This window comes from Elephas maximus, chromosome 5 (genome assembly GCF_024166365.1).
Source record: "Elephas maximus indicus isolate mEleMax1 chromosome 5, mEleMax1 primary haplotype, whole genome shotgun sequence".
In the NCBI taxonomy this organism is placed as follows: Eukaryota; Metazoa; Chordata; class Mammalia; order Proboscidea; family Elephantidae; genus Elephas; species Elephas maximus.
This window is the reverse complement of record NC_064823.1, coordinates 30,127,726-30,143,071: the sequence shown is the minus strand read 5'-3', so window position 1 is coordinate 30,143,071 and position 15,346 is coordinate 30,127,726. Positions and strand designations below refer to the sequence as shown.

Below are 15,346 nucleotides of genomic sequence, written 5' to 3'. Positions count from 1 at the left end.
GTCCTTTTGTAGGTGATATTTCATTTTTTCTGAGCCACTCTCTGAATTCTCTCTTCATTTTTGGACTTGGAAAGTTTATGATATGTCTTGGTGACTTTCCTTTGGGGTCGATCCTGTAGGGTTCTTTGAGCTTCTTGGATGAAAATCTTCTTGTCTTTCATATTGGGGGAGTTTTCTTACAGAAGATCTTCAAAAATTTTCTCTGTGCTTTTTTTGTCTCCTTCTGTTCTGGGATTCCAATCAGGCCTAAACTGTTCCTTTTCATAGTGCCCCACATATCTCTTAGGCTTTCTTCATTTTTTTTTTTTTTCCGTTCTTTTTCCTGATTGTTCCTCAAGCAAATTGGTATCAAGGGATTTGTCCTCTATTTTGCTAATTCTGTCTTCCATTTTTTCAATTCTACTTCTATGGCTTTTGATTTAGTTATCTATTTCTGATATTTTATTGTTAATCTTCTGAATTTCTAATTACAGTTTTTGTGTAATTTCTAATTGTGTATTTGTCATTTTGTTCTTGTATTATTTTCCTGGAGGATTTTGTCTGTATTTTCCTTCATCTCTTTGAGGATCCTATATGTAAACCTTTTGAATTCCTTATTAGGCAGTTCAACCACCATCTCATCCTCAGGAAGGTTTTTCTGCCCCTTTATTTTCATCCCTTGGTTGAGCCATCTTCTTTTGCTTCTTTACATGATTTGATATTGTCTGCTGTCTCTAAGGCATTAAGGTGTTATTTATTTATGATTTTGTTTTGATATATCAGAGCAGGGTCGGTCATGCTTTAGTGAGTGCTCATCTGGCGGCATGGGGGCGTTCTCTACCTGCCCCCAGGTGGACGGGGCAGATGCAGGCAGGGCAAGCCCTCATTGCTGTTCACTGTATTTGTGGGATGGCTGAGGGTATGCTGGGTGGCTGCTAGCTGATGGTATGGGAATACTCACAGTGGGTGGGTGGGCATGAAGCAGGGTGCATGACTGGGGGAACAGTGGTGCTCTCTCCAGTAAGGAAGTGACAGGGTGGGTGGCTGGGTGTTCAGAGATGCTCCCTCTGGAGGGGTAGGGGCAGAGCATTTGGCTGGGGAGCGCACAGATGGTCTCTGGGAAGGGGAAAGGGAGTGGGCAGCCAGGGGGCATGCAGGCACTCTTTCCAGTGAGGAAGGGGCAGGTTAGGTGGTCGGGGTTTGTGCAGATGCTCTCTCTAGTGGGTAAGGGGCAGGGTGAGCAGCCAAGGTGCACTCAGGTGCTCTCTCCAGCAGGGGAGGGGTAGGGCAGGTGGGGCAGGTGGCTGGGGAGGGGGGAGAGAAAGAAAAAGAGGGAGCCCCTTTATTGCCCAACTGGTGAGCTATCACTACTGGAGAGTTGCCCTGTCTCTGGGTCCTGATTTCCTCCCTGCTTTATGTACACTGGGATCTCTGAAGCTTTCACCCTCCTTCCTGTACTTTCCCTCCTTGGCTCTTGTTCATGTCCTGCTCACCTTGTTTTTCTCTGGGTAGTCTATGCAGTTTGTTTGGCTCCTATAGGGAGTTCTCTGATGTTATTTTCCTATGCTCCTCAGCCAGGGTCACTGCTGGCTTTGTCTCAAAATAGCCCCTCTGTGCTCGACTGGTTGGCAGTGCACATTCTCTCGCTGTTTGCTGCTGTCATTCAGTTTCTTTTTCCAGTCAGTGTTTGATCTAATTCTATATCCTTTCATCTGATGCTCAGGGTTCCAGGGTTGTCATCTGTACCTGTTATATTTTGTTTCTCAGGTCTTTGCTGTAGAGGGACAGTGTGGTGGATCTGACTAGGCTGCCATCTTCCCAGCTCTTTTTTTCTCTCTTATATTAGAGATAACAAAAACATTGATAATAGATTTTAACTGGGATACATGGGGGTAATATGGAGGAAGGATGTTCGGATGGAGAAAGAGTAATGCTGTTGTTGTTAGCTGCTGTTGAGTCGCTCCGAACTGATTGTGACCTTACGTATCCATGCACGAGGAGATTGGAACATTGTAGTCCATATGGTTTTCTGTGGCTGACTTTTGGAGGTAGATCACCAGGCCTTTCTTCCTAACCTGTCTTAGCCTGGAGACTCTGCTGGAACCTGCTCAGCATCATATCAATACACAAGGCTTCACTGACAAACAAGTGCTTGAGGTGTGTTGCCTGGGAATCGAACCTTTGACTGCATGGAAGGTAAGAATTCTACCACTGAACAACCACTGCCCTTGAAAGAGAAATAGAATGCATAAATAAGGATCATCCATGGGAAGAACTCGTGAATCAGCTATCTTTGATATTCAATCCCTTCTTGGGTAGTAGATGTGCATAACGATTTTACCTCAGGATAGCATAGTTAGGATGTATGTTTGCAGGCCAAGAAAGATGGGCGTGGATGATGTTGAGTGGATGTCAACACTGTAATCTCCATTTATCTGTGAGGGAAACCCAGAGAGGAAGGTCTGCAGTGACCTTTCTCTCAGAGACAGTTGATTGATCCAGTAGGCCCTTTCTGCCTTTGCAGGACAATAGTGAGAAGACATGAAGTTGGGAGCAAGAACTGGGTTTATACTCTAGCTATGCTGTTCAGAAGCTGTGTGAATCTGAGTAAGTAACCTAGCCTTCTCTTCCTTGTTTTCCTGTGTGAAAAGGGGGATAAAATTATGTATCTAACAAAGTTGCCGTGAGGCTAAAATTAATGTATGGAAGTTGTTGTTAGTTGCTGTGAAGTTCATTCCTAGTCATGGTGGCCCCATGTGTGCAGAGTGGAACTCCTCCATAGGGTTTTCAAGATTGTGATCTTTGGAGATCTGTCTTCCCAAGCACTTCTGGGTGGGTTAAACCACCAATCCCTCGGCTAGCAGTTGTGCGCTTAACCTTTTGCACCACTGAGGGAAAGGGCCTGGTAAATAAATGCTTGTTTCTTTCTCTCCATTCTGCTAGAAGGCCTTTCTGTAATGCTGGGAATTGTTCTCTGGTAACTCTTCATGCAAAAGACCATTGGGCATGAAATTACCACCAACTGTGCCCAGGACATAGGCCTCACGCAGCCCTTAGTGGCTAAGGTTCAGGGCTCTGTGCAGAAAGATGCCTTGCTGTGTCTGTGGCAGGATGGTCATCAGGGCCTCTGCCCTGGCCAGGGTGGAGTGCTCTTTTTCTACTGAGTTGGGGTGACCCTCCTCATCTGGAATATGCCCCACATTTTGGGGAAGAGGTTCTAAACTAGGGCAGCAAGTAAGGCTCAGGGCTGAGCTGGGGACCAGCCCCACCCTGAATTTTGGCCTCTGACCAAAGCACCACTAACCTCATCTCCACTTCTAAGTCTCCTTTGAAATGCTTACTTTCTGTGATAGACTTGGAATGGACTGCTTTTCCTTAGGGATGGTTTCTGCCATAGACTTCCCCTGGCTCCCTGTCAAAGCTGGGCAGATTTCTTGGTTCTGATAATGAACGGCAACTGTCAGATGTCTGTGATGGCGTGTAGCAGGTGTCTTTGCCCTCCTAAGTTGCTCCAGGAGGTTGACCCAACCCATCAGGACGTATTTATATGATAAATGAGAAGAACTTTGCCCTCTACTCTGCGTCGTAGGAACAATTTGGGAAATTAACAGTAAGTGGTATCTATAAAAGATAAAATGTAGGTTCTCCCTTTGCCCCCTCAGCCTATGACATGCTACATCTGATTTGCCTTTGTTCCAACCTAAGAGGACTTCTCATCATCTGGCCTTTTACAGTTATGTGTCCTCCACAAATACGGTCTACAAGGAGGGGAGAACTGCTAATGCAGCTGATCTTTCAAAGTCCTGCTGAAGCAGTTGTACATAATAAAGGAGAAGAAACCCTGGAAATAAGTGTGATCATTCTACAAGCTTTGCCTCTGCTGAAACTCAATCCGAAACCCCACCCCCCAAATTTTTACTTCTACATTGTACTTTTGTGGAGATGAAAAATCCAGATTAGAAAGAAAATTTTACAAGGATGGTGCTGTTCAGACATTTAGGAATCTCTCTCGTAAAAGCATTACCTTAGTCCTTGAATCTTTACGTAACCACTTTGTGTGACTATGTCATCTCTCCCTAATCTCAAGATTGTAAGCCCTGAGAACAATGTCTCAGATCCATGGTTGTGAAACTTCAGCACATGTCAGAATATGCCAGGGGGCTTATCAGAACAGATTGCTCAGCCCACCCTCACTAGCTCTGGCAAGTGAACTGAGAATTTGCGGTGTTAACCAATGATGCTGCTGCTGTTGGTCCGGGAGGACCACCCTTTGAAATTACCATCTTACGTAATAAAAGCCAGGCCAATTGGTACACTAAGAGGGTGAAACTGTTTTGCAATGCAAAGCGTGCCAGATTTGATGTAGAAAGACTTGGATTTACGTGGCAACTCTGCAAATTACAAGAAGTAAAATAACTGAGTCTCTGAATCTCAGTTTCCTCATCTGAAAATAAGGAATGAAAAGAAGGCTGTATTGCAGAATTGCTGTGAAGATCCAAGAAGGTTATGTATGTGGAAGAGACCGGTAAATGGCAAAGCACGGTCTAAGTTTAATTCACTCTAGATGTGCTTTCAATCACTAAGTTTTATCCACTTAAGAACAAAAGCTTTTATTTTAGCCTCTGGAATAAAAATCTTTCAGCATGATCATAGTAACAGCAATAACAATAATAATGATAGAATAAATCTGCTATTATAGTTTCCGTCCTGGGCACTTAACACATTTTGTTTATATCTTGCAAAAAACTCATAGCATCTATTTTATCATGTATATTTTTTCTACCTAAAAGAAGTGTTTGGGACAGAATTTAAGTTTTTCTTGAGGCCTCAGGGCAAGGGCAGCCCATTGGATGTGGAGTCCCATATTCATATTTTAAAAAATGAACAAAAATTGTATTACGAAATTTTTGAGCCCATGTGAATACTCATGGTGGTGGACAGAATAATGTCCACCCCCCAAAGATGTCCATATCTTAACCCTTGGGACCTGTAAATATGTTTTCTTGCACGGCAAAAGGAACCGTGTAGAAATTAAGTTAAGGATCTTGAGATGGGATGATCTTGGTGCATTATCCAGTTGAGCCCGATGCAAACACAACGATCCTTATAAGAGGGAGGCAGGAGTGTCAGAGTTGGAGATGTGACAGTGGAAGCAGGGGAGAGAGAGAGGAAAAAAAAAAAAAAAGAGAGAGATTTGAAGACGTTACATTTCTGGCTTTAAAGGAGGAAGTGGCCAAAGAATGCGGGCAATCTCTAGAAGCTGGAAAAGGCAAGAAAAGGGATTCTCCCCTGGCATGTGCAGAAGGAATGCAGCCCTGCCCACCCATTTTTAGACTTCTCACCTCCTGAACTGTACAGTAATACATTTGTGTTTTTGACGCCACCAACTTTATGGTACTTTGTTAGAGCAGCAACAGGAAACTCATACGGTGATTTATCAATGAAATTACAGAATAACGGGCAGAGAAGAGGTATTTATATATACTTTTATTGTCCAAACAGTGCATGTGAAAATCAGTTCGTGGTGATAGTATCCAGGTACCATCTCTTCTGCTCAGATCCAGGGATAATCTGCTTATACTCTTTATTGTCCCTAATTTCATCTTTCCCAGTGAGAGAAAAAAGAGGCAATGCTATTATTACTCCCAATGCTGTGACTCTTTGGAGCCTAGTTATATAAAAATAATATAGATCATCTTGCCTCTGCAGTTCCCTGAATATCATTTATTTTTAGAATATAACTTATTTCATTTTTGTTGTTGTTAAGAATATACAAGCAGAACATATGCCATCTAATAGCATTTATTTACGTTGGTTATGATGCTGCTCCATCCACTGTGCTGCCGGTAAACACTGGCTTCCAGTGACTCTAAATTTGTTACTGCTTCATTGACAATGACCACAATGCAAGTCTCGCACAGGAAAGGCAGAAGAAAACCGTGAATAATAATTTGTTTTCCGGTCATGTTAAATTTACTATTCAGAATTTTACAACATAAAACATAACACATCCTCGAACCATGTCTCCTCTTGAACTCTTTAGATTGTGATCACAGTGTTCCCAAAATGTGATCTCTTTCAATGTTGATTGCACCCCTGCCTCCCACACACTACCACCAGCAGGAAGGAGAGGTAGGAATGAAATGAAATGTTTTCACTTGCACAAGAATGTCTGAGGAACTCAAGAACTACTCAGAAAAGCACAGTTACCACACTGATCAGAGGCAGAAGAGTTCACTGGCTGGAAGGGCCCACTGGCATTGCAGAGCAACGGGCTAGAAAGCCCTCAGAGAAGACAGGCATAGCCACTTCCAGAAAATTGTGATACTGGCTGGTGTGGACTTCAGCTTATGGACAGGGTTGAGTGAGTAAAGGGTTTGGAGAACATGTTATGGTCAGATGGGTTCGCTAACACTCTCTACCTCAGCCTCCACCTTTTCCCCAGGCCAGACCTTGCGACAGTCCACATACTTAGACACACTTACTTAGGATTTCCAATTCGCCCTGGATCAGGGTAGCAAGGTAAGGGAAAGAAACAAATCCTCAGCGTTTACTGCTTTTTATTAGATTAACTTTACTCATTTAAGGGATGTGGATTAAAGACTGTCACCTGCCAATCAGGTGTCTGAGTTAAGGATGGAACAAGAGGCCAAGAGTTACTTTAGGGATGTTCCTCTATGTTGCATTGTTGTTAGGTGCTGTTGAGTCAGCTCCACTTAGAGTGACCTTAATGTGTAACAAAGGGAAAGGTTGCCCAGTCCTGTGCTATTCTTACAATCACTGCTATGTTTGAGCCCATCACTGCAGTCATTAGGTCAATCCATCTCCTTAAGGGTCTCCTTTTTTGTTGACCTTCTACCAATCATGATGTCTTTCTCTAGCGATTGGTTCCTCCTGATGCTGGGTCCGAAGTAAGCAAGACAAAGTCTTGCCATCCTTGTTTCTAAGGAGCATCCTGGCTGCACTTCCTATAAGACAGTGTTCGTTCCTCCCACAGACCATGGTATAGTCAATATTCTTCACCAATACACAATTCAAATGAGTCAGCACTTGTTCAGTCTTCCCCAAAACCAGTTGCCCTGGGAATTGATTTCTGACTTGTGGGGATGCCATATGGGTCAGAGTAGACCTGTGCTCTATAGGGTTTTCAATGGCTCATTTTTTGGAAGCAGATCACCAGGCCCTTCCTCTGTGGCATTTCTGGGTAGAATCCAACCTCTAATCTTTCAGTAAGCAGCTGAGTGCTTTAATCCCTTGCACCACCTGGGGACTCCCAATGTGGAAACAGGTGTGAAGAATCAACAATTCTTCCTAGTAGCCTCCATCAAATAGTTCTACTATCTGAATTTCTTGAGGATCTGCTCTTACAGCCTGCTGTGATTTCTGTCTTTGCTCATCGTCAACTGTTTCCTCATATGTTCTGTGATTGTAAATTATGAAGTTATCTTTAGTGGTGGAACTTCTGTGGAAATTTGATGGGTCTGTTTGAGGGTGCGTTCTTCCAAAGACATTTGCCTTTGCTTCTGCCAGGTGTCCTGATTTCTTTTGCACTCACAGTTCAAATTGGGTGGTCCTGGAGTATATTTAGACTCCGCAAGAGTTTGAATATTCTCCTCTACAGGCTTATTGGCCTCTTGCCTTTACGAGGAGTCTCCAGTGGTGCAGATGGTTAACACATTCAGCTGCTAACCAAAAGTTTGGATTTTCAAGTCCATCCAGATGTGCCTCAGAAGAAAGGCCTGGCAATCTACTGCCAAAAAACCAACTGTTGAAAACCCTATGGAGCACAGTGGACACACATGGAGTTGCCATGACTTGGAAATGACTTGATGACAACTGGGTTTAAAATTCTTAATGAATTTTCTTTGGCTCCTAACAATATAAGTAAAAATCCCAGTGGGAGTAATTCCACAAATGGATACTAATAAATGAAAGCCTGGCAATTAACTTACTTTCACAGTAGAAAACAAATATTTTTTCAAAAAAAATGTTGCATTGAGTTTGTTTTTTCATCTTTTAGTTTCAGCCCTTGTCCAGCTGAATATGTCTAAAAACGCTGTATTGATTTTTCTATTGCCCTTTACTAGAATCACTTTCTCCTTTCTTTATAAAAAATTCAATTTTATGTCAAGGGAGAAAAGATGGAAATCTTTTTTCACTCAGTAAGTAGTTGTTGACTACCTTTGACATATAACAAAGAATGCAGAGATGCTGGTAGCTTACGGCAGGGGAGAATTGAATGTTTGTAGGCCTAGAGGAAACCCTGGTGGCATAGTGGTTAAGTGCTACGGCTGCTAACCAAAGGGTCGGCAGTTCAAATCCGCCAGGTGCTCCTTGGAAACTATATGGGGGCAGTTCTACTCTATCCTATTGGGTCTCTATGAGTCGGAATCGACTCGACGGCACTGGGTGTGGTTTTTTTTTGGTTTGGTAGGCCTAGAGGAAGGCGCACAGACCTGGCCTTCATCTCCCAAGGAGTCTATTAATTATGCTCATAGTCTCAGTCCAGCACCCTTAGAAGCTGCTTCTATTAGCTTTTCTGGGGAGAGAGCAGTTCTAGCCGAGGTAGAGCTGTTGACTATGTTTATACTTTTCCTCCTTGCCCTAGGCACTTCAGTAAGACCAGAGATTCTTGACTTTCAGAGTTAGGCAGTAAGGGGGGAATCGTTTCTTACAGGAATATGCTAGATTGATATTGTATAAAACCTAAAAACAAATCTTTTGGGTAAGCGAAACAGTGCTGTGAGGGGAAATTGGGAGATATGGCTCTAAAAGTACATGCAGGCTCTGGAATATGAACCAGTTCTGTACATAAGTCTGTCTTTAAGTCGATTTTGTACGTAAATGTGAAGAGCCAGGTTCAGTTCATATCTAACGTCAGTGAGTCAAATGTTTGTCTTAGTATACAGTGTACCTTTCTATGCATAAATACATTAAGAAACACTTCCAGATACACTAAACCATCTTTAACATAATAATACAGTAATAATAATGTTTTGATGAGCATAGCACAGAAGCATCCGTTTGTTATTAGGAACCATTGTATGTACCTCGAATTACAGTAGTTGGTTCATTAACTACGAGTCGTACATAAGTCAGGAGTTAGTAACCCGGGGATTGCCGGTAATTAATATCCGTTTTTTTTTTTTTTTATATTAAAAGTTGGAAATCTTGGTGGCGAAGTGGTTAAGAGCTATTGCTGCTAACCAAAAGGTCAGCAGTTCAAATCCACCAGCACTCCTTGGAAACTCCATGGAACAGTTAGTTCTATCTGTCCTATAGGGTGGCTACGAGTTGGAATCACTCAATGGCAATTGGTTTTTTTCTTTTATATTAAAGTTGAAAGTTATTATGATAGTCCACATTTATGGTTTTTTTTTCTTTAGCCATGCAAGCTTGCCCCTCAGACTCCGGTTTAATAAGAAATCAAAAAACCAAACCCACTGCCATCAAGTCGGTTCTGACTCATAGTTTAGGAAGAGGAATCCTAAAATGTGGAAATGACCACTGGACAAAGGGCAGCAAGTCTTAAGAAACAAACCATAACATAAAGTAGCAGTGACTTTTTTTTTTTAACTTTTTATTTTACCCTAAGTTCCATATTGTTATTTTCCATTTATTTCTCTTTAACTAGTAAAAATCTTTTTTAAAGCAGTTTTATTTGTTGTTCATGCCCAGTAAAGGACTGCTTCTTTAAATACAACTGAAACTCTGGCGCTCTCTAGTGGACAGAAAATTTACAGTTTTTTTTGTTTTGTTTTGTTTTATTTACTTTTGTGAACTAGGCATAGCTTTGATATTCTACCCCACACGAAGAGGGCTGGCTAGTGGCAAAACTACATGATAGAATCTAGGAATTCTATGTTTAATTATATCTCCATACCTCTAGACTAGCAGCACTGAGACTCGGTGGTGTCTGGGACTTTCTGAAGGCACTGGCTATTACCAGGTGATAAAGAGAGTCCCTGGGTGATGCAAATGGTTAGCTGGGCTGCTAACCTAAATTGAGTCCACCCAGAGGTGCCTCGGAAGAAAGAGCTGATGATTTACTTCCAGAAAATCAGACATTTAAAACCCTATGAAGCACAGCTCTACTGTGACACACACAGGGTCACCATGTGTCGGAACTGATTGGACAGCAGCTGGCTTAACTGTAAAGAAAATACCAAACCTGCTGTGTAAGGGGAATCTTTGATGCTTCTAGGGTGAAAGTATTATTGCCAATTTGATCCAGTAAGAATGGATTTGGGACCTTTTAAATCTAGAATTCAAAAAGAGAACTAAACTAAGTGGAATAAACCAGACAGATCTGGGCTCAAATCCAGCTCCTGCCCCTTGTAACTTCTAAGCCCTCCCTCCTCTCGGTAATCAGCCTCCACAGCATTGTCTTGGATCTGAGATGGGAAGGTGTATGAAAAATGTTGCCCCCAAACTGGTAGTAAAGGATATTAAAAAAAAAAAAAAAAAGGAAGACTATTTCTGAAAGGAGTCTCAGCTAAGAAAAGGGTTAAGCGACATTTCTCTTCAGTTCACAGGATCACACATTCTCTTGATTAAAGTCTCTGGAACTAGTGGGCCCACTACTCTGCTTGCCTAAAATTCAATTTCCCCAAATAATGCCCCACTCTTCAACTTCAAAGTCCCTTAATAATCACAAAACACCTGTACCTACTTGTTCTACTTTTTATTTTTACAAAGCAAAACAAGGAGATAATTGGCAGGTGAGGAGTCTGCACAATGGAAACCACCCTGACCATCCCACGACAGGGCCCACGAGTGAGTAAATGCTCCTTTAGTGCGATTTTGTCATGGAGGAGTCATATGAAATGATTCTTGTGGTGGGGGAAAGAAAAGAAGTCAACGTTCACAACGATTTAAAATGACTTAAAAGCTAAACATAATATACACAGTAACTCCTTTATCCTAGTACAAAAATAGTGCCAGAAACTATATATTTGTTCAAATATATTGAAAAGGTATAAGAATACAAATAGATATTAACAGTGGCTAGTGATGAATCATAAGGTTTTCTTTTCTTAAACTGTAATAGAAATTTATATTTTCAACTATTTACATTGCTGTCAACAACATTCATTAAGACACGTTTACACAGGCTCTTGATAAGTATATGGAAGGGTACAGTGAGCTTTAATACCTTCTTCCTCGCTCCCTGTGGTAGAGCAGAAGGGGTCCAAAATTGTGCACAATCTCACAGTCTGAAAGAACTTTGAATCATCTGGCTTGCATATGGAAAAAACAACCAGTATAGTGGAATATATGACTCTTGACACTGGTATTCTTTAAGCTATCATCAGGTTAAGTGATTCCTACTTGAAAGAATGACAAGATGTTTACTGACAGATTCTTGACAAGTTTCACATAAAGAAGATCCTTAGAAAACTGCATAATACATGTTATAGATGAAAACAGTGATATAATGTACCCCACATTTTCACGTTAAATTGGCAGGGTCAGAAGCTGACAAGCCTCTTATCTGGCACTTTCCACATAGACCGTGAGCTCCGTGAGGTCACTGTTCTATCTCCAGGGCTGAGCACAGAGCCCAGCATGTGGCCGGGACACAATACAAGGTGGATCAATGAATGTCTAATACTGAGCAACTAAACCTTGCCACCTTATTTTAACCACAGTTGTTCACAGGAGAGGACAGCATTTACATTGTTTCCTTCTCAACATAAAGCAATCTTGAACAAAACGAAACAGCACTGCTTGAGACTTGAGTCTTAGGAGTATAGTCTGGTAGAAAACACAGAAAAATTGAAAATCACATCTGAGCAGGTCTAATATTTGTGCTCCAGGCTGAAAATAAAGGCACTTCTCTGTCAGGCAACACTGTATCTGTGACAAAACAGTTTTCTCCCAGAATCCATTATATTTTCTTCAACTTCCTTACCTCCAAAACTCCCATCAAAGGAAACTATTCTTCATGAGGTGAGATGCTCTAACAGCTCCAAATCTCACGCTCACTAGTCATCCGCATGTGAAGCTGAGTAAATCAATGTACTGTCTTTGTTTTGGGTCTTGGAAACATAAGAAGCGACAAGCGGGATTAGATCAGCGTGCTCTCTAGCTCAGTATCCCGTTGCCGACAGTCGTTTCCAGGGCCTATTTATTACACAATAGCTGCCTTCTGTGACATCCTCCTTGAAGACAAAGGCTTAGCCCGAACATAACTCTGTAATATAGCACAACTTGTTCAGGCACACGGAGGTTAAGTGACTTACACAAGTTCATACAGAGAAGCAAACGCCAATCTTTTGAAAAATAGAAGGCCAGACAATTTTAACAGTGAGTAAAATAGTAGGGACAGTTTTTCGATGAAAAGTGAAACTAAATGGTATCCAATTACTCAGCTGTAACTGAAACAAACTAAACTACCTTTTATCTAGAGCAAGAAAATGTCCTTACTATTATGGGTAATATAAATATAGGGTAGGGTGAAGGAGGACTAAATATATATATTTTTTCCAACTTGGAGAAGATACTGGAAAGGAAATATTCACATAAGAACAAAAACTTTGATTTGTGCCCATGTACCAAAGATAGTAATCCGTGTATGGAATGATTTTCCTAACAAAAATTATTTGAACCAATTAACGGTCCTAAAGAAGTACTCTTCTTCCAACATCAAATATCCATGGCACTGGCCAATTTCTTTTACTATCTAAATAATAAAGTAAAACAAACCATAAAACAAAGGCAAACTGAAGAATTACTGATCTAAATCTCTCTTCTTGCTTGTTAAAATGGCACGGCTACAAATCCTCCACACACAACCTACCATGTCTTTAAAAGAATTCTTTGAGGGGCCTGAAAGAATCTACTGAAGTGTATGACTACAGATATTAGCACACCTGTTAAATCACAATGCATGTGATAAAAAGAGCTTATTATAGATGGCTGTTTTTTATACTAAGAAATTATGTATGCATGCATAGGTGTATACCAGTATGTAGATACTATTATTTTAGTGACAGTTTGTGTAATTTACACACCAGTGCCACCAAGAAGCAACCTTACAGATCTCATCTGTATGACAAAAAATAAAAATAACATCTTGAAAATACATATAACATTAAAAAATTGATAACTTCTAAAATAGCCTTTACTACTACAAAGTAACAGCAATATAATTTGTTTTGCCTTTTTTTTTGCCTGAGTGGTGAGAATGAAGCCACATTATGTCAAGATAAATATATACACACAGTATACATTTTTTATATATTCTTTAAAAACTTAAAGAACATGTTGTTGAATCTTAGGCAAAGTTCATGGAAAAAAAAGATTTAATGGAAAACCACGTGTTTTACTGAAAGGTCTTCACGCTGCTACATCACCACATCCCTAAAAGGTTTTCTATCCAAATTAGTGACAGAAACTCAGATGATAATAACTTTTTTAGGGGGTAAGGTAAGCAATCATACAATATCTCTCTTCTCACTCTCCCCAAATCCAAAAGTTTCTTGATATTGGGGACATACTTTTCTTCCTGAGCCAGTTGTTCAATTCATTAGCTACTTTTCCAGTATTGAATAAATATGTATTTAAGGGCAGGAATGTATTGAATAAATATGTATTTAAGGGCAGGAAAGCCACTTAAAACCAAACCAAAACCAAACCCATTGCGGTGGAGTTGATTCCAACTCATAGGAAATCCATTTAAAGGGGCTCAAAATCCACAGAAGATGTCAACAATATTAAAAAGGATGGGGAGGAAGTACCGACAACTACAAGCTAAGTGTTTAGCATGACTCCTAAACTTATGTGATTCTGGGGTGATTCGTCCTATAAACCAAAATATGGCAGTTTCTTGATCACAAGCCTCAAAATTGCTATGTTTTATTCAGGCCCAAAGTTTCTCACCTTCCTGCTCACTTGAATTCATGTTTGACCCCAGCATTAAGGATAGATAGCTCTTTGCTGTTTATGTAATCAACACTTTTCTCTATACTCTGCTTGACAGAGAAAAAATGGATTCCATTTTTACTCACCTCCTATCTAGAGCCAGATCTCAGTTCAGGTCAGTGCTCCAATTACCATTTTTTCCCCCCTCAATTTCCTCTGGAAAATTCAGGTTGTTGACTTTAAAGCCATAAGGAGATGAGAGATGAGAAAGTTGTTTAAAAAAGGAAGTTCAATATTCAAAACACTCATTAACTCTCAGAAGGGTCTTCCGACAAAACGTTTCCCTCCCCTGACAGAATTAAACACAGGGCCATTCCATTTCTGGATCATAAAACCCGTTAAAAACCCGCTGCCATCGAGTCACTTCTGACTCATAGCAACCCTATAGGACAGAGTAGAACTGCCCCATGTGGTTTCCAAGGAACACCTGATGGATTCAAACAGTCAACCTTTTGGTTAGCAGCTGTAACTATTAACCATTACCCCACCAGGGCTTCCTTCTGGATCATGCTCACTCTTAGTTTAGCCAGTGACTGATCTTCTCCTAAGGTTTCCTCTGCTTCACACCGGACAGGTTAGACTGAAGGGGTTTTATGGGTAGTTTTTGAATATATGTACTGCACCGCAGTGACAAAATGCTTTTCCTACCTGTTCTCTAACTAAAACAGCAAATCAGTGAACTAATATCTTTTTTCTTTATAATCCTGACTCACAGTACTTTCCATTTGTTTCAGGGTGCTTGACCTTTTTTTTTGTTGTTGTTAAGGAAATGCATTGTTGGCAAGTATACGTTTTTCCCCTTAAAACTCACTAGGCCTACATTTTTCTCTGTCCTACGAAGGTTTTAAATGTCACAGAACATATTCCATTTGCTCCTAGCCTGTTTTTGAGAAAGGAAAGATTCCAAACATTCTTGAAAGATTGGTAATTCAGAAAACACAAAACCCAATTATGTAAAATCTCCAGGCGAAAACCATCCTCAGTGCAAGAATGCCATTTGTACAAACACCACAGATACTGTTCTTTATCAATGTGCTATGAGTGGGTGTCACTGATCATCTCAGCTGAGTGGCATAAAACAGATATACAGAAGCTATGTCCCCTACAAACATTTCATGCAATGCTCTCACAAGTTGTGCAAAAATAAAAAATACCACAGTTGCAAAGTAGACACCAAATCTGTACAGTGTATGACAGAACTAGGCTTACTGCAGAATATACCATCTCTGTAAACGTCCACTCTGCATGAAAGAGGCCACTCAGGTCCGCTTAGCCTGGCTGCTTTCCCCGTTAATCAGCGTCTTCTCCTGCTGTTCTGCAAGGGCCTGCCACTTCTGTCTGTTCTTTCTGCAGCCATCCAGCAAAGGCAAACAGTCCTCTGATACATGGGTCAGGGCCTGAGGAGAGAAAAAGAAAGCAAGCAACTAGAAGGAAGCCAGGA

At 40.9% G+C, this 15,346-nt stretch overlaps 1 protein-coding gene across 7 annotated transcripts in view; it reads right to left on the bottom strand.

The window, feature by feature from the left end:
- Window positions 1–5,243: 5,243 nt before the first annotated feature.
- PDE5A (phosphodiesterase 5A) overlaps window positions 5,244–15,346 on the bottom strand; it is a 164,846-nt gene continuing 154,743 nt past the window's right edge. For 5 of the 7 annotated variants that reach the window (XM_049885430.1, XM_049885435.1, XM_049885433.1 and 2 more), the window contains one exon: window positions 8,961–15,302. In XM_049885430.1, coding sequence (XP_049741387.1) covers window positions 15,165–15,302 — 138 coding nt within the window. In that variant the 3' untranslated portion in view covers window positions 8,961–15,164. Of the gene's footprint in view, window positions 15,303–15,346 lie in introns of all 7 variants that reach the window. The other 2 variants (XM_049885431.1, XR_007517605.1) reach the window with 2 other exon arrangements.